At 37.9% G+C, this 18,211-nt stretch overlaps 1 protein-coding gene across 1 annotated transcript in view; it reads left to right on the forward strand.

Moving 5' to 3' along the window:
- Lgr4 (leucine rich repeat containing G protein-coupled receptor 4) overlaps positions 1-18,211 on the forward strand; it is a 112,617-nt gene that overhangs the window by 77,493 nt on the left and 16,913 nt on the right. The window contains exons 3-5 of the mRNA XM_045156175.1: positions 4,396-4,467; positions 5,906-5,977; positions 17,398-17,613. Coding sequence (XP_045012110.1) covers positions 4,396-4,467; positions 5,906-5,977; positions 17,398-17,613 — 360 coding nt within the window. The remainder of the gene's footprint in view (positions 1-4,395; positions 4,468-5,905; positions 5,978-17,397; positions 17,614-18,211) is intronic.

The raw sequence follows: 18,211 nt of genomic DNA on the forward strand, positions 1-18,211 counted from the left end.
TAGTTTATAAAGTGGCAGAGATTTGGGAGGAAAGGAAGCAAATATTTTGGCTAATGTGGTTAAACAATCTTTGTTGTTGACAAGTTAAGATAATCAGGTGTTCTGTGTTTTGCCACTTCCTTTGTTACTTTATAAAATGCTCTTTTTTTTTTTTTTTTTCATGAGCCCAGCACAACGTGCTGAACTCCTCAAGGAAAGCCCACAAACACAAGGACACCGAAAACTAATATTAGCGATCAAGGGAGAGAATCCTAGAAAGTCTCAGTGTGTTAAAGTATTTCCTTTTTGGCATATGCTAGCTTTTGACACTGGTTTTAAAGACAGTTGGGAGGAGCAGAATTACAGGACTATTTGAAACTCTGGGGGAAAATGGCTACTGTCTCTTATGGCTCTTATGGTGCAATCTGAGCTTCGAAAACATGACCCTTTAAATGCTGTGTGTTACACTTGTGAGTGCCACTACTTGAATTTGATGTGAGCCTGGACATAGAAAGCCACTCAGAGTGCTTGTGCCCTCTTGCGCTGGCATACCATGGGATGCTATGCCACATGCAATGCATAATGGATATCACAAGGAAGAACTTCTTGGACTTTTTAAAGATATATTTATTTTCTATTTAGAGCAAGAGAAAGAGAGAGAGCACATGCACTTGCATGGGTTCACCAGAACCTCTTGCCACTGTAAACTCCAGATGCATGCACCACTTTGTGTATCTGGCTTTACATGGGTACTGGGGAATGGAACCTGGGCCATCAGTGTTTGCACGCAAGTGCTTTTAATTGCTTAGCCACCTATCCAACCCCATTTGGTTTTCCTTTTAGCAGTGCTGGGGATTAAACCCACGATCTTGTTAATGTTAGGAAAGTGCTCTACCACTGAGCTATATCCCATCCCAAGGAAGAACTTCAGAGAAAGCTTCTAAGTAGTGAACTTATATGGCTGAGAGATTTCTAGCTAATGATGTGGCAAGCTGATAGGTGGTAACAAATCTGTGATGTACACCTTGTTCTTAAAAGCATCTGTCGGGCTGGAGAGATGGCTTAGTGGTTAAGCACTTGCCTATGAAGCCTAAGGACCCTGGTTCAAGGCTCGATTCCCCAGGGCCCATGTTAGCCAGATGCACAAGGGGGCGCACGCGTCTGGAGTTCATTTGCAGTGGCTGGAAGCCCTGGCCTGCCCATTCTCTCTCTATCTGCCTCTTTCTCTCTCTGTCTGTCACTCTCAAATAAAGAAATAAAAATGAACAAAAAAAAAAAAAAAAAAAAGCATCTGTGAGCTGGAGAGATGGCCTAGCAATTAAGGTGCTTGCCTAAGGTGAAGCCTAAGGACTCAGGTTTTATTCCTCAGTATCCATATAAGCGAGGTACACAAGGTGGCATGTGTGTATGTGTTTGTTGGCAGTGGCTAGAGGCCCTGGCACACCTATCTCTCTATAATAAAGAAAAGTAAAAATAACTATATATTTTAAAAGCATCTGTACTTGACTTGTGGGATAATGTTTAAGGAACAATCAGTAGATGGTAGCACGTGGCCAAGTTTAATTTTGTACTCTAAGTGTTTATGCATAGGATAGGACATGTTTATAAAACAGTGAAGTCTTTGAGGGAGGTAGCATTGCAGTTGAGTATTGAAGGGGTGGAAATGAGGATGCAAGATGAAGCATTTCAGTGATGGAGAGATAAAGCTGTCTAGTTTAGAACCAAGAGAGTTTGCAGAGAACATTTTGAAATGGAAACACTGAAGAGGCTTCAAAACTATCATCAAATTCCTAGTTTTGCATGTGAGATAATTATGACCATGAGGCTTCATAAAAGTAAATTAAGGCACAGTAAGTTTTTACAACTTTTTTTTTAACCCATTCATGAGTTGAGTGGTGCCCAACTAGAAATGGTTCAACAGCTCCACTAAGGAAATGCAAGAGAGAGGGTCTTCTTTTGGCCAGCATAGAAGTAAAGCAAAGAAAATGCTTGATCATTTACAGGTTATATATATAGTTAGTTGCTTTATTTTTTTTTGTTAGCTGCTTCTGATTTATTGATCTTAAGTTACATTTTTCTTTAATAGAGTTATTTATAAGACATAGTTCAAGGTTTGCTAAAGTTTGCAAAATAAGTAAGGCTTTGATCACTTAAGAAGCAACTTGCTGGCTTGGTCTGTATAGGGAGTCTTCAGGTCTGGCCTCTATTTTCATTGACATTACCAAGGTTGATGGTACTAAAGTGGTGTGAAACCCAGATTCTGAGAAGCATTGAAATGCAGGCAGTAAAGAGCTCAGGTATCAAACATACAAAGAACGTTGAGTCCAAAGTCTTGTGTAAACTTCTGGAATTGCTTGAGAATCCAGCATTGTTTCCCTTGCCTCAGAGGAACTCATTCATCATACTCACCTTTTGAGTTTCTGAGTTATTTCATTCCTCTGTCCACCCATCTTCAACACATATATCTGTGGTTGGTTAACTCTGGGTTTAGAAAAATAGTCATCTCTGTGTCCATAAAAGCAAGAGATTGAAGGAGGTCACAGGGATATTGATATTTAGTATGTCATAGGAACTTAATACTACTGAATGAATAGAACTTGTAAGTGAATCAGTGGATGAACAAGGCTCAAGGCAGGTAGAAAGAACAATGTAAATAGTTTTCTTGTCTATTTGGTTAATTGTTTTTGAGACATGATCTTATTGTGTAACCCAGGCTAGCTTTAAATTTAAGGTATATATTTATTTATTTATTTATTTGGTTTTTCAAGGTAGGGTTTCACTGTAGCCCAGGCTGACCTGGAATTCACTCTGTAGTCTCAAGGGCCTTGAACTCATGGCAAGCCTCCAACCTCTGCCTCCCGAGTGCTGGGATTAAAGGTGTGTGCCACCACACCCTGCTAGGAATTTTTAAATTCATAAATTAAACTTAATTTATAAATTAAAAAAATTAAGCAGCTGGGCGTGGTGGTGCATACCTTTAATCTCAGCACTTGGGAGGCAAAGGTAGGTAGGTCGCCTTGAGTTTAAGGCCACCTTGAGACTACAGAGTGAATTCCAGGTCAGCATGGGCTAGAATGAGACCCTACCTCAAACAACAAATTTAAAAAATTAAGTAAAGAAGTTAAAAAAATATTTTATTTTTACTTATTTATTTCACAGAGAAAGAGGGAAAGAGAGAGAGAGAAAGAGAGAGAGAATGAATAGTTATGTCAGGGCCTCCAGCCACTGCAAACAAACTCCAGATGCATGAGCCCCCTTGTACATCTGGCTAATGTGGTCCTGGGGAATCAGACTTTGGACCTTTGGCCTTGCAGGCAAACACCTTAACTGCTAAGCCATCCCTCAGCCCAAGTAAAGGTGTGGGTTTTTTTTTTTTTTTTTTTTTTGAGGTAGGGTCTCACTCGGCCAGGCTGAGCTGGAATTCACTGTGTATAGTCTCAGGGTAGCCTCGAACTCACCGTGATCCTTCTACCTCTGTCTTCTGAGTTCTGGGATTAAAGGCATGCACCACTACGCCTGCCTGTAAAGAATTTTTAAATGTGGACTTTGACTGTGTGTTCCCAAGACATGAAGGAGGAGGAACAGTAAGGAAAAAAAAAATATCCCTTATAGAATCTAGCCACTTGCAAGACTACCCTGAGCCTGATTATGGGGGCATAGAACTGTCACTTAAAAGTACATACTATATGCCTGTTCAAGCTATCTGTTGACAAGTAGTTTACATGTGCTGCAGTCCTGTTTTCTACTTTTTCTTCTTAATGGTTCTGCTTCATATGCCTGAAGAAATGGTAAGAAAAGTAGAGTCCATGAATTGTGTGCTAAGAATATGTATCCTTCCTTTGCCCCACTTTTCAACACTTTTTAAGGAAAACATTGGCTTTAAAGTGTACATCTAGGCCTTTATTTGATAGTTATGTTTCTAGCGACTCACTTTTTGCCTGGAATATGGTGTCCTGGGTTACTGTGGAGACAACAGGCTGACTTGCCTCCTGAAAGCATTCTTCCTTGACAGACTGGTTCCCTCTGCTCTATGTAAACACTCCTGCCTGCTCACTAGTCCTCTCTGTCTTTATGAGGCTCTTGGAAAACACTGTGAGCTGCAGAGTGACCATGAATAGCAAACTTAATTTGGCTTAATGTGTTTTGGCTTGCTTGACCTCCTCAGAATAAACATGTGCCTACTTAGATTATTGTATTGGAAGTTAAAGAAAAATGTTGCTAGAAATGCTTAGTTCATTGAAAGAATCTTGGGACCATTTTTAGCAAAGGTGTAAGTCCATTTTTAATGTCCAATAATCTTGAGAAATGTTTAACATAGAGTTTTAGTCTCAGATTAAGTTACCATGGGTTTTGAATTTTAAGTCTGAATTACTATTTTTTTCTCTTGCTGCTACTTCTACTTCTTCTTTTTTCTAGACAATTGGCTGGCAATGACCTTTCTTTTATCCACCCCAAAGCCTTGTCTGGGTTGAAAGAACTCAAAGTCCTGTAAGTAATGCAATTTTAGAGTTTCACAGCTGGCTGTGTATTTTCTTTCTGCATAGTCAACATGCTTGGAGCTCAGTTAAGCACAGTTTCTTTAGTGCAGGATTAAAAGATTTAAGGAGTGGCAGTGGGTAGTATGGGAGGCTAGAGGTTGATTTGAGCAGAGTTGGGTCTGGATAACAAAAGTTAAAGTTCTAAATAATAAGTACTCTGACCTCCATTGCCTTAAAGTTGAGAATTATGTTTCATGTGAAGCCAATCTACCTAATCAGAACCATGCTCAAGCTTCACTTATTGGGTTTTATTTCTTAGTTTAAGAGAATTTTTGAGTTAGCTGATTGTAAAGGGATAAAGGTTTTTAAGAATTTCAAAAGTTAAGAACATTTTGGAGCTGAAAGAATTGAAGAAAGTGGCATGATTTATATAGACATTAAGGGATCAAGACATAAGTCCTGTCCATGCTCAAAAGCTTGGAGGGTGACAGACTGAGAAACAGGTGAACTCACTTACTTCATTGGCCCACTGTGCCAGGTCACCAGATCCCTATTGTGCAGTGAAGCCTTTATTTTTAGTAAAGATCTGTCTCTGTTCTTCAGTGTCTAGATCTAAGATGTAGGTGATTAAGTCTCAATTTTTACCCTCACACTTCTTATGCTGAAGACACTTCTACTTTAGGAGCCAGTGTCTGTTTTCCTAGCAAAATTTGTTTTATGTACCTAATGCTTATGTTTCTGGGTTCTGCTTTCTTCTAATTTGAAAAAGCATTAGAGATTCCAATGGGTTTGCTTATTAGACATCCCAATTAATTTTTATACTTCCCAGTTAACATTTAACAGTGCCTAGGCCAATGAACATTAACTAGGGTACCTTAATTCCAGGAGAGAAACTACCCCTGCAAATGTGAATTACCTAGAAGGTTCTGTATGTTAAGAGATGGCTTGGGATAGCAAAATTAATTTCATTTCTGGCTTTACAGCAAATGCCTCTTGCTTTTTTTTTTTAAATGAGAGTCAGTCAGTTACTTTTTTTTTTTAATTTTTATTTATTTATTTGAGAGCGACCGACACAGAGAGAAAGACAGATAGAGGGAGAGAGAGAGAGAATGGGCACGCCAGGGCTTCCAGCCTCTGCAAACGAACTCCAGACGCGTGCGCCCCCTTGTGCATCTGGCTAATGTGGGACCTGGGGAACCGAGCCTCGAACAGGGGTCCTTAGGCTTCATAGGCAAGCGGTTAACCACGAAGCCATCTCTCCAGCCCTGCCTCTTGCTTTTTAAAGAGGAGGTCTATGCCTTTGAAGCTTTACAACCTATGCTGTCCCCCCCCCCACACCTTTTGCCATTGGAAATATTTTTTTGGAAAAAAAATGGCTCCAAATTCTTTTGTGGGAAAAAAAAAGATAACAATTACTTATTAATCACCAATGAAAATTTTTTTTCCAGAACACTCCAGAATAATCAGCTGAAAACTGTACCCAGTGAAGCCATTCATGGGCTGAGTGCTTTGCAGTCTTTGTAAGTAACTTTTTGGTCTTGCCTTCTTAAATCATAGGAAGCCACTCTGGCTGCTAAGTGAGTGAATATTGGGAATCTCAAGTGCAGGGAAGACTGCTCCTTTTATCTGGGATGAAAATGGGGATGGTCGGTTGCTGTTATCAAAATACCCCCGGCAAGGGAGAAGGAGATAGTTGATTTACCTTTATTGTCTTAGAGGCTGGGAGAACTTCCATGGGTGGTGGGTGTGCTCCAATCAGTTTAATGTGGCTGGTGATCACAATTTTTTGATGTCAAAGTTACATGTGTCTAACATTCTAGCAGCTGGTGGCATGACAGTCACAAAGAAGAGTGTTATCAGGTGGTAATAGCTGGAAAAAATGACTATACTGGCTTACCTGTGGACAATGAATACATATTGGAGACAATTCAATTCTAAGCTATCTCCGTCCCAGGTTTTTCTTTCTTGGTAAATGTTTGGTTTTCCGAGATTGTAGCTCCTTGTTAGTTTTTTTTCTTTTTGTAAACCAAGTACAGCCACTAATTTCAAAAGCATTTTAAAATAACATTCTTTTTTTTTTTTTTTTTTCCGAGGTAGGGTTTCACTCTAGCCCAGGCTCACCTGGAATTCACTATGGACTCTCAGGGTGGCCTCTCACGGTGATCCTCCTACCTCTACCTCCCAAGTGCTGAGATTAAAGGCGTGCGCCACCATGCCTGGCTTTAGCATTCTTTTTTATATACCAAGGTCTCAGTTTTTATATAAATTCCAAGTGATTTTTTTTTTTTTTTTTTACATTGGGGTTCATGACAGTTAATGAGCAAATGTCTGTAGGGAGAATTTTAAATAACTTGCCCAACATCACATAGCTAGTAAAGACACAGTGGGAATGCAAAACCAGACAGACCTGTTTCAGAAGCCCAATTAATCTGAATTTCTTAGCAGAGATTCTGGTAGTTAATGGGAAGTGAATGTGAGAGTTAAAATAAATACTAATAAAACATATGTTGTAAAAGTTAAACTTTAAATTGTATCTGTCATAAACAAGTAGTATGCAGGGTGTTGGCCATTTAATTCTTAGTTCATGTAGAAGTTTTAGTGTATACTAGGTGCTCACTTTTCAAAAATGGTAGGTTATAGAATATAAAGGCTTCCTGCCAACCACAGCTAATTGAGTAGGTTGTGAATAGACTCTTATAATTAATCCATTAGGATGAGTTTCTTTAAAAATGTCATTTATCTGTGTCTGTATCCTTTTGCACTTAGGTGAGTATCATGGAAAGAGCCATTTGACTATCCTCAAATCTGAATTTATTAAACACATTAAATAGTTTTTACTATTTTCTTTATTTCTTTGAAATTCATTTCACTTTATTATCTTAACATTGACTTGTCATTTCCCAAACTTTATTATCCAAGGACTTAATCATTGTGTCTAGTTTGAAAGTATAAAAGACTAAAATCTCATTTTCAATTTCAGAACAGAAAAATTACTCAGGAAAACATAAGATTCTTTCTATTTTGTGGATAAATAAGTATATTCATGTACATGTATAATTTATAAGAAATGTGATTTAAAGTGACATTTTTGTACAAAAACCTTGGGTTTTTCTCTCCAAAACAGTAGGTTTTAAAAATTTGTTTTGTTTTTAAAGATACTGTGTTCATCATTTATTGAGTGAGTTGCTTAGGTGAAATTATCTCCAAAATTGTGATGAAGGTTAGAAAGTGGGCTGTTTTTCTTTTTAAAGTACGGTTCTCCTTTCATATGCCGTAGAAACTCAAGGTGGCCCTTCATGTCAGGCATGTGTTATTTAAGAAGGAAGTGTTCCTGGGTTTGTTAGCATAGTGGGTGTTGTGGTCAAGTTAGATATTATTGAAACTCTACTATAGTGTAAAACAGTCTTATCAGCACTTGAGTCAATTTTCAAATCTGATCTTCAGACCTGAATCACATTAAAGATTTCCTTGTGGTTTCACATAGTCCTTGAAGGAGCAAAGTTCATTAGGGCTTCAAAATGTCCAGAGGAGAGTCCATGCAAACACATGCTTGATAAGGACAACAAAAATAAAATAGTGATAAAAAGTAAGTTAGAAAAAGAGAACCTTTGATTATACACAATATTTGTTTATTAGTAATGTAAGCTTTCAGTATTAGAACTTCATATAGGATTATTTTGTTACTATAATTTTATGTAAGACAAGAAATTAAAAGATGTGAGTTTTAAGTATAAGACAGACCCATGTTTTCAAGATAAAATACAGTCACTATCTTGCTAACCTTTTTAAAATATTATTTTACATCTTTGAGAGAGAGAGAAAGGGAGATAATGGGTGTGCCAAGGCTTCTAGTCACTGTAAATGAACTTCAGATGCATGTGCTACCTTGTGCATCTGGCTTATGTGGGTCCTAGGGAATTGAATCTGGGTCCTTAGGCTTCATAGGGAAGCACTTTAACTGCTAAGCCATCTCTCAACAATAAACCTTTCAATAACAAAAATTTTAACACGTTTTAATAGTAGAAAGCTATGAAGAAACCCACATAGTATCTCTGATTTGTGAGACATGATACTCTTTGGCATCTAATAAAACTATATATTATAATATTCTTTTTCTTGGTCCATCAGGCCGAATTTTAATAGTGTTTACTCAGCTACATTCTTTTGTTTTATTTGCAGTGCTAGTGATTTCAAATGCATACACTCTACCAGTGAGGTACACCTCTGGTCCTACAAACCCACATTCATTTAAATTTAATTCAATTTTTTAAAAAAAATATTTATTTATTTATTTATTTGACAGAGAAGGAGGGAGAGGGAGAGGAAGGGAGAGAATGGATGCTTCAGGGCCTCCAATCACTACAAATGAACTCCAGACATGTACGACCCCTGTGCTGGTTAACTTGGGTCCTGGGGAATCAAACCTAGGTCCTTTGGCTTTGCAGGCAAATGCCTTAAGTGCTAATCCATCCCTCCAGCTCCTTAATTCAATCTTAAAAAATATGTTATTTTTATTTATTTGAGAGAGACAGACAGAGACAGATATGTAAGAGAGAATGGGCACACCAGAGCCTCCAGCCACTGCAAATGAGCTCGTGACAGATGTGCTACCATGTGCATCTGGCTTATATGGGTACTGGGTGAATTGAACCTGGGTCATTAGGCTTCACAGGCAAATGCCTTAACTGCTAAGCCATCTCTCCAGCCTATTTTATTTTATTCCTTTTTTTTTTTTTTTTAAGGTAGGGTCTTGCTCTAGCCCAGGCTGACCTAGAATTCACAATGTAGTCTCAGGGTGGTCTCGAACTCACGGCTATCCCCCTACCTCTGCTTCCTGAGTGCTGGGATTAAAGACTACACCTATTTTAATTTTATTTATTTATTTTTGTTGTTGTTGTTTTCGAGGTAGGGTCTCACTCTAGCCCAGGCTGACCTGGAATTTACTATGGAGTCTCAAGGTGGCCTTGAACTCACAGTGATCCTCCTACCTCTGCCTCCCGAGTGCTGAGATTAAAGGCGTGTGCCACCACACCTAGCTTATTTTATTTTTTAATTGGCATAGAGACTTGGGTATTATTCATTCTGACATTTTCAAAAACAATTTGTTTTAATTGATTTTCAAACCCCTCTTCTCCCAAATTCCCTTACCACCTTTGTTTCCCTTTCCCTCACATTCTCCCTGCCTCTATTTACATGTCACATGTGTCCTTAACTTTCCCTCACACCTGTTTATACTCATTCTTTCATAGGATTTCCCTACATTTGCCTGTCCATAGGTACCTACAGATATTATATGCTAGGATACATATGTCAGAGAGAAAAGGCTAAATCCACATTTTAAGACACTTTTTCCTTAAAGTGCACTTAAGCATGTGTCACTAACACCCGCATGTGAATTGATTACAAGGATTAACCATTTGAGTCACCAGAAATCTTTTTTTTCTCATAACTTCTTATTTAAACATTCCATTTTTCTATAGCTCCTTATTTGGTCTCTTACTTTTCTCAATTTTGGAAAATAAATTTTGTAATGAGAAAGTATTTTTGTTTTAATAATTATTATTATTTTTTTTAGCTATTTGCAAGCAGAGAGACAAAATTAGCCCTCCAGGGCCTTTAGCAACTATAAATGAATTCCAGATGCATGTGTCATTTTTTGCATCTGGCTTGACATGGTTAATGGGGAATCAAACTTGGGTCCTTAGGCTTTGTAGGCAGGTGCCTTAACCACTGAGCAATCTCTCCAACCCTAGAGGAAGTTTTATCTGTGTTTTTATTATTGCATTATGATTTGATATTTTTATAATGATGCTTCATTGCTTTCTTAGTTCAAAATTCACCTGGTTATCTAACTCTTAAGTTAAAGCTATCCCTTTGTGTTCATGGTATGGTATGGCATCCATAGGAATGTATGTAGTGTGTACAGTACTAGAGTTACATTTAAAGGTATGGGCAACATATATATGTACTCTTTCTTTGTTTGTTTGTTTTGTTTTTCATGGTAGGATCTCACTGCAGTACAGGCTGACCTGGTCTATGTAGTCTCAGGGTGGCCTTGAATTCCTGGAGATCTTCTAATTCTCTCTCCAAGTCCTGGGATTAAAGGTGTGTGCCACCACGCCTGGCAAATATTTTGCCATACCTCAATTAAACACTTTTTTAGAGAAGACTTAATTTCAATAGAGTATTGTTTGTGCACTTGGTGGCACATCTGCTCATTTTATGAACTATGATTACAAATTATTGTCAGTGATAAAATGAGCAATGAAAACTTTAAAACTGCTGTTAATACTGAGTAGTGAGGAGGAACTTCACTTTATAATTAAAGCACACTCTCAAAGTCCTGCTTGACATGTAGGGCCCAGTATAATCTGGACCCTATATCTGAAGCTGTCTCTTCTTGGACCCTTCACCATGTTCCTCTTATCTTTCAGCCACTTTAGCTTCTTGCTACTCCTGGATCTCTGTCCTTGACCTTTGTCTAAAACTTTCCTTGTCCACCTACTGCTCTGCTTGATAATTCTTCAGGTTTCGTTTAATTACTGCTTTGTTGCCCATTTTAAGTAGCCAGCCACTACTCAGTGTCCATCAACATTTCCTTCAGCTCCCTGTTTACTTCATAGTACTTTTTAGCACTCTGTATTCATTTGTAATTTGTTTATTGTTCTGTGTGACTCCCAAACCCTAGAATATTTGGCTCATAGGGACAAACCTTGTTCCTGTGTGTTTACCATTTTATCTTTTGTGTCTAACAAGATGCTCAGTTAAAATGGGGAATGAATTGTAGATAATCAAATTGTCTGCAAGTATAATTTAGTTACTATGTATGTTTAATCTATATAACTATGCTCAGTGTCCCTTCCTAAGAATGGACTCCAAGAGATTATGAATTGCACTTATGAGTTTGAATATATTCCTATGTATTCATTAACGCAAATCCCCTAAATAGACCTATAGCCAGGACATCACCTGTTTGATATATACAGGGGTCCAACCTCTTTTCAAGAGTAAGTTCAAGGAAGCCAAAGGAACATGCAAGCCTTAAGGCAGCAGCTTAGATTCATAAGATCCCCTTTGTCAGTGTTCTTTCCATTATGTTAGATTAGTTATGTTAGATAGTGTCCCTCAGATACTCACTAAGTCCAGTGGTCATTAACCCTTGCTAATCTGTCTCCATATGAAGCTGGGAACAGCAGCTAGTTGGGAATGGAAGCCCAGAACTTGCCTGAATTTAAATAGTACAATCATGGCAAGAACTGAGGTTGGAATAGGGTAATAAACCAGGAGGCACAGAAAATGCTCTAAAACACAGAATTCCTTCAACTTGAAAGGTATCAGATTGCATTTTATTGAAATTGTTTTGAGTTTTCATCAAGATCTTTTTCCCCTGTTCCTTAATTTTCACCAAGAAGTCCAGGCTGTGACACAGAATATCTGTACTAAACATCAACAAGAGGTTTATTAGGAAAACTGATTTCCTAGTTGTTCCTCATATTAGTACTAGGTGTCTTTGTATGAAAAGTAATTATTCTAGCAATCACACTTGATTGTACCAGCAGTCACACTCAGGTCTTAGTAGCAGCAGTCACACTTAGGACTTAACCTTAAGACTTAGATGGGGATTTAATTTTAAACATGAATAATACTATTAGTAGCATGTCCCTTAATTCCAAAAATTTGGGGACAGTTGAAGAAACCTTAAAGCCACAGTGGCATTGGTTGTAAGACAAGTTTAAGTTTTCTATGAATAATCTTATTAGTAGCTATTAATTTTGGTAAGCTGTTTTTTTTTTTAAAATAGACCTAGTGCTAATAGAAGAAAATTTGTTTTGCTAGTATATGATGTTCAGATTTAAAAATGTTTTTTGTTTATTTTTATTTATTTATTTGAGAGTGACAGAGAGAAATTGAGAGTGAGCGAGAGAGAGAGAGAGAGAGAGAGAGAGAGAGAGTGCATGTACATGTGCCAGGACCTCCAGCCACTGTAAATGAATTCCAGATATGTGTGTGCCCCCTTGTGCATCTGGCTAACATGGGTCCTGAAAATCGAACCTCGAACTGGGGTCCTTAGGCTTCACAGGCAAGCATTTAACTGCTAAGCCATCTCTCCAGCCCTGATGTTCACATTTTTTAAATTTTTGTAAACATTTTCTAATTTTGCCTTTATAATTTATAATTGGAGTAACAATTAAACTTAATGTCAAAGTATGCATTATACTTTAACATTGGAGGGAAAGTAGCTTTTATCCTCAGTTTAATTTTTCTTCTTGCTTTTTGCATCTTTTTTTTTTTGGTCTTTTTGAAATTTACTTTTTTTATTGACAACTTCCATAATTGTGGACAATTACTCATGGTAATTCTCTCCCTCCCCCACTTTTTCCTTTGTAACTCCACTCTCCATAATACCCTTCCCATTTCAATCAGTCTCTCTTTTATTTTGATGTCATCTTCTTTTCCTCCTATTATGATGGTCTTGTGTAGGTAGTGTCAGGCACTGTGAGGTCATGGGCATCCAGGCCATTTTGTGTCTGGGGGAACATGTTGTAAGGAGTCCTATCCTTCCTTTGGCTCTTACATTCTTTCTGACACCTCTTCCTCAGTTGACCTTGAGCTTTGGATGGTGTGATAGAGATATTTTAGTGGTGACCACTCCTCTGTCACTTCTTCTCAGCGCCATGGTGCCTTCTGAGTCATCCCAAGGTCACCGCCATATGAAAAGAGAAGCTTCTCTAACCAAAAGTGAGAGTAGCATTAATATATGGGTATGAACATTAAGAGAAGTGCTTACTGGGCAGTTTGGTAAGCATAGTAGAGACATTTAGCCAGGCAGTAGCAGATCTTACACCTCCTAGGGCTCATGACTACTCCTCTTATAGGTTTTCAGTATCAGGGATATATTCCCTCCCATGGAGCAGGCCTCCTGTCCAATTGAGAGCAGTTGGTTTCCTCCATAATAGACATGCTACTATTATACCAGTTGGCTCATTTGTCTTGGTTGGCCAAATTTAAGGCTTGCAGTATACACTATTGAGTATCTTCACTGGTAATTTCTCTCTCCCCATTGAACTGCATGCAGTGTAGCTTTATTCAGCTTTCTGTCAGCCTGTCTACATGGAGGAGGTTTTCAGCTCAGCTCCAGCAGGATTTCTCAGTGACCTTGCAGCCCAAGTATGTCTTCAGCAATAGGGTCTTACCATCTATGCCTGGTGGGAAACCAAGAACCTTGGCAATGGCCTGTAATGTTTTGGGCATAAATATCAGTGACCTCCCTGGCAAAAACTCACTGGAAGGTATCCCATCCCTGGCACTGAAAATTTTCCACTAACAAGTTATGGCTTCTGGGTGTTCCATTGTCCAAAGATGTAGGTTTCCATATGACTTGTTTCCTCTTAGAGTTTGATTTGCCCTCCCTTCAACTTTCCTTTACTCAATCTCTTCCCCTGACCTCACTTAGGCCTTTTCACCCACATTAATCTGTTCTTAAAATTACATATATATAATACCATCCTATTAAATCCCCTCCCCCCACCTTCCTATTCCCATTATATCTCCTTTCTTGCTTACTGGCCTCTGCTACTGAGTTTTCTTCCTACTCACGTAGAAGTTCAATCATTTGTAGGTAGGATCCACAGATGAGAGAGAACATGTGATGTTTGGCTTTCTGAGCCTGGGCTACCTCACTAAATATAATCCTTTCCAGATCCACCCATTTTCTTTCAAATTTCATAATTTCATTTTTCTTTACTGCTGAGTAAAACTACATTGTATAAATGTGCCACATCTTCATTATCTATGCATCAATTGAGGGACATCTAGGCTGGTTCCTTTTCCTAGCTATTATGAATAGAGCAGCAATAAACATGTTTGAGCAAGTATCTCTAAGGTAGTGAGACAAGTCCTTAGGATATATGCATAGGAGTGGTATACTTGGGTCATATGGTAAATCTATTTTTAACTGACTCAGGAACCTCCACACTGATTTCCCCAATGGCTAGACCAGATTGCATTCCCACAAACAGTGTAGAAGTTTTCCTCTTTTTCACACATTCTCGCCAGTATTTATTGTCATTTGTTTTTTACGATGGTAGTCACTCTGACCAGAGTGAGATAGAATCTCAACGTAGTTTTAATTTGAATTTCCCTAATGGCTGGAGATGTAGAACATTTTTTATATGTTTATATGCCATCTGTATTTTCTCTTTTAAGAACTCTCTATTAAATTCCATAGCTCATTTTTAAATTGGGTTGTTTGATTTCTTCTTAATTTTTTTATTTTAGTTCTTTGTATATTTTGGATTTTAGTCCACTGTCAGATGTATAGCTGGCAAAGATTTTCTCCCATTCTGTAGATTGCCTCTCTGCTCTAATCACAATGTCCTTTGGTGTGCAAAAGCTTTGTAATTTCATGAAGTCCTAGTGATTGATCTGTGATTTTATGTTCTGAGTTAATTGGGGTTATATTCAGAAAGTCTTTGCCAAGACCAATATGTTGAAGGGTTTCCCCTACCTTTTCCTCTGGCAGTTTTAGAGTTTCAGGTCTGATATTAAGGTCTTTGATCCATTTGGACTTCATTAGTATGCATGGAGAGAGATAAGGATCTGTTTTCACCCTTCTACAGATATATATCCAGTTTTCCCAGCACCATTTGCTGAAGTATGTGTATTTTGGGCATTTTTGTCAAAGATCAGGTGGCTGTAGCTACCTGGACTTATATCTGGGCTCTCTGTTCTAGTCCATTGATCTACATGTCTATTTTTTGTGCCAGTACCATGCTATTTTTATAACTATGGCTCAGTAACATAGGTTAAAATCAGGTATGGTGATACCACCAGCCTTATTTTTGTTGCTCAAAATTGTTGTGGTCGGGGTTTTTAGTGCTTCCAAATAAATTTTTGGATTTTTTTTTTTATTTTTTGTTATTTCTGTGAGCAGTACCATTGAAATTTTGATAGGCATTACATTAAATGTGTAGATTACTTTTGGTAAGGTTGCCATTTTCTCAATATTGATTTTTCTAATCCAAGAACAGGGGATGCCATTCTATTTCCTAGTGTCTTCTGTAATTTCTATTTTGAGTGATTTAAAGTTTTTATTGTAGAGATCCTTTACTTCCTTGGTTAGGTTTATTCCAAGTTACTTTATTTTCTTATGCAGTTGTGAATGGGAGTGATTCTCTGATTTCATCCTCTGTGTGTTTGTTGTTAGCATATAGGAAGGCTACTGATTTCTCTGTGTTTGTTTTGTATCCTGCTACATTGGTATAAGAATTTATCAGCTCTAACAGTTTGCTGTAGAGTTTTTAGAGTATATTATGCATAGAATATCATCTGCAAATAATAATTTGGTCTCTTCCTTTCCCCTTTATGTCCCTTTTATGTGTGTCTCTTGCCTTATTGCTATGGCTAAGAGTTCCAGTACTATATTAAATAAAAGCAGGAAGAGTGGACAACCTTGTCTTGTTCCTGATTTTAGTGGAAAAGCTTCAAGTTTTTGTCCCTTTAGTATTATGTTGGCTGTAGGTTTGTCATAAATAGCCTTTATTATGTTGAGATATGTTCCTGCTATTCCAAGTCTCTGTAGGACTTTTATCATGAAGGGATGTTCGATTTTGTCAAATACTTGTTCTGCATCTAATTAGATGATCATGTCAATTTTGTCCTTCATTCCATTTATATAACGTATTATATTTATCAGTTTATCTATATTGAACCATCCCTGCATCTCTAGGAGAAAGCCTACTTGGTCAGGGTGAATGATCTTTCTGTTATATTCTTGTATTCTGTTTGCCAATATTTTGTTGAGAATTTTTGCATCTATGTTCATGAGGGAGATTGGCCTGTAATTTTTTTTGTTGTTGTTGTTCTGTCTTTGTCTGGTTTTGGTATCAGGGTGATGCTAGCTTTGTAGAAAGAGTTTGGTGGGATTCCTTCCTTTTCTGTTTTATGGAAAGGTTTGAGAAGCACTGGTGTTAGTTCTTCCATGAAGGACTGGTAAAATTCACCAGTGAATCCATCTGGGCCTGGCCTTTTGTAAGTTGGGAGATTTTTGATAACTGCTTAGATCTCCATAATTGTTACAGGTCATTTAAGTGGCTAATCTCATCTTGATTTACTTTAGGTAGGTCATATAAATTGAGGAAATCATCCATTTCTTTCAGATTTTCAAACTTAGTGGAGTTTATGTTCTTCTAGTATGTCCATGATTTTTTGAGTTTCTCTGGTTTCTCTTGTGATAGTGCCTTTTTGCATCTTTAATAGATATACTCTGAAATATATGTTTCCAATGGCCTGGGGAGATAGCTCAATTGATAAAGTGCTTGCTGTATAAGCATAAAGCCCTAAGTCTGCACTCCAGAACCCATGTAAAAGCCAGTTGTGTTGGTGTGCCATTGCTGAGGAGGTAGAGACAGGATGATACCTGGGGCTTGCTTGCTAGCTAGTATAGTTGATTTGGTGAACTTCAGGTTCAGTGAGAGACATTGTCTCAAAAAACTAACAGTAAGGTGATTGAGGAAGACGTGTGACATTGACCTCTGCCCTACATGTACAGTCCCCCCCACAGGTGCACACGTGCACAAGCATACATATACACACACATAATCACAGACACACAAAGAGAGAGCAAGACTAAAAAAATGAATAAATGTACAGGGCTTGAAGTGAGATATAAACTTAGAACTGGAGCTTTGTGAGTTTTCTATCTGTGTATCTTTCTGTAATAAAGTTATGAAGTAATTGAATGATATTCAATTGTATGCATCCCTTTGTTATGGAGGAAAGGAATGAATTGGCTTTCATATTTTGGTCTTGGGAAGTGATTAGATCTTATGAAAACTTTAGTGCAATTAATTCCTATTTGGTATGAAAGCTCTCGGAACCAAATGCCTGTTTGATTTCACTAGAGTTCATTACTAAACAGGGATGTTTCTGTTTCTGTCAGGCGCTTAGATGCCAACCACATCACCTCAGTGCCTGAGGATAGTTTTGAAGGGCTTGTGCAGTTACGGCATCTTTGGCTGGACGACAACAGCCTGACTGAGGTGCCGGTGCATCCCCTCAGCAACCTGCCCACACTGCAGGCACTGACCCTGGCTCTCAACAACATCTCCAGCATCCCTGACTTTGCGTTCACCAATCTTTCGAGCCTGGTGGTTCTGTAAGTGTGCATCCCTCTCAGTATCATGTGTTTGTGTTAATTGGGGGCACCAACAGATGTCTTGTGACAATTATTATGAAAGTAGCTCAGTGATCTGGCTGCTGAATGGTAAGTATTTGAGAGAGTTGCCTTTGGACAAGGCTAAACATGATTTTTTTCTTTGAAGAGTAAAATAGGAGAATTGAAAAAAATAATATCCAATAATAACTGTTGACTGGTCATTTACCAAATACTTCATGGCTTTTACTTGTGTCTCAGTAATGAATTTGTTGACTCAGTATTGACAGTTGTGAAACCATTTTGAACTACTCATAGAAACAAGCTCCAAGGATATTTGGATTTTTCCAGCTCTTCTGCTCAAATGTATTTGATTCTCTATTCTTTTAATCTTTTAAAACCTAGTAAGACATAGTAGACTTAGTAAGGTGGCATTTCTTTTGGGATCTATTTCCAGTCTCACTGATGTAAGTTCATGTGTTTCCTATATGCCATTAGCACCCGTCACCATAGAAGAACTTGCTCAAAGTTTTGCTTCACATAAATAAGGAGCCAAACTTTTATTTTGAGATGAATCAACATTGAGTCTTCTCCAATGTTT

This window comes from Jaculus jaculus, chromosome 8 (assembly GCF_020740685.1).
Source record: "Jaculus jaculus isolate mJacJac1 chromosome 8, mJacJac1.mat.Y.cur, whole genome shotgun sequence".
Classification (NCBI taxonomy): Eukaryota; Metazoa; Chordata; class Mammalia; order Rodentia; family Dipodidae; genus Jaculus; species Jaculus jaculus.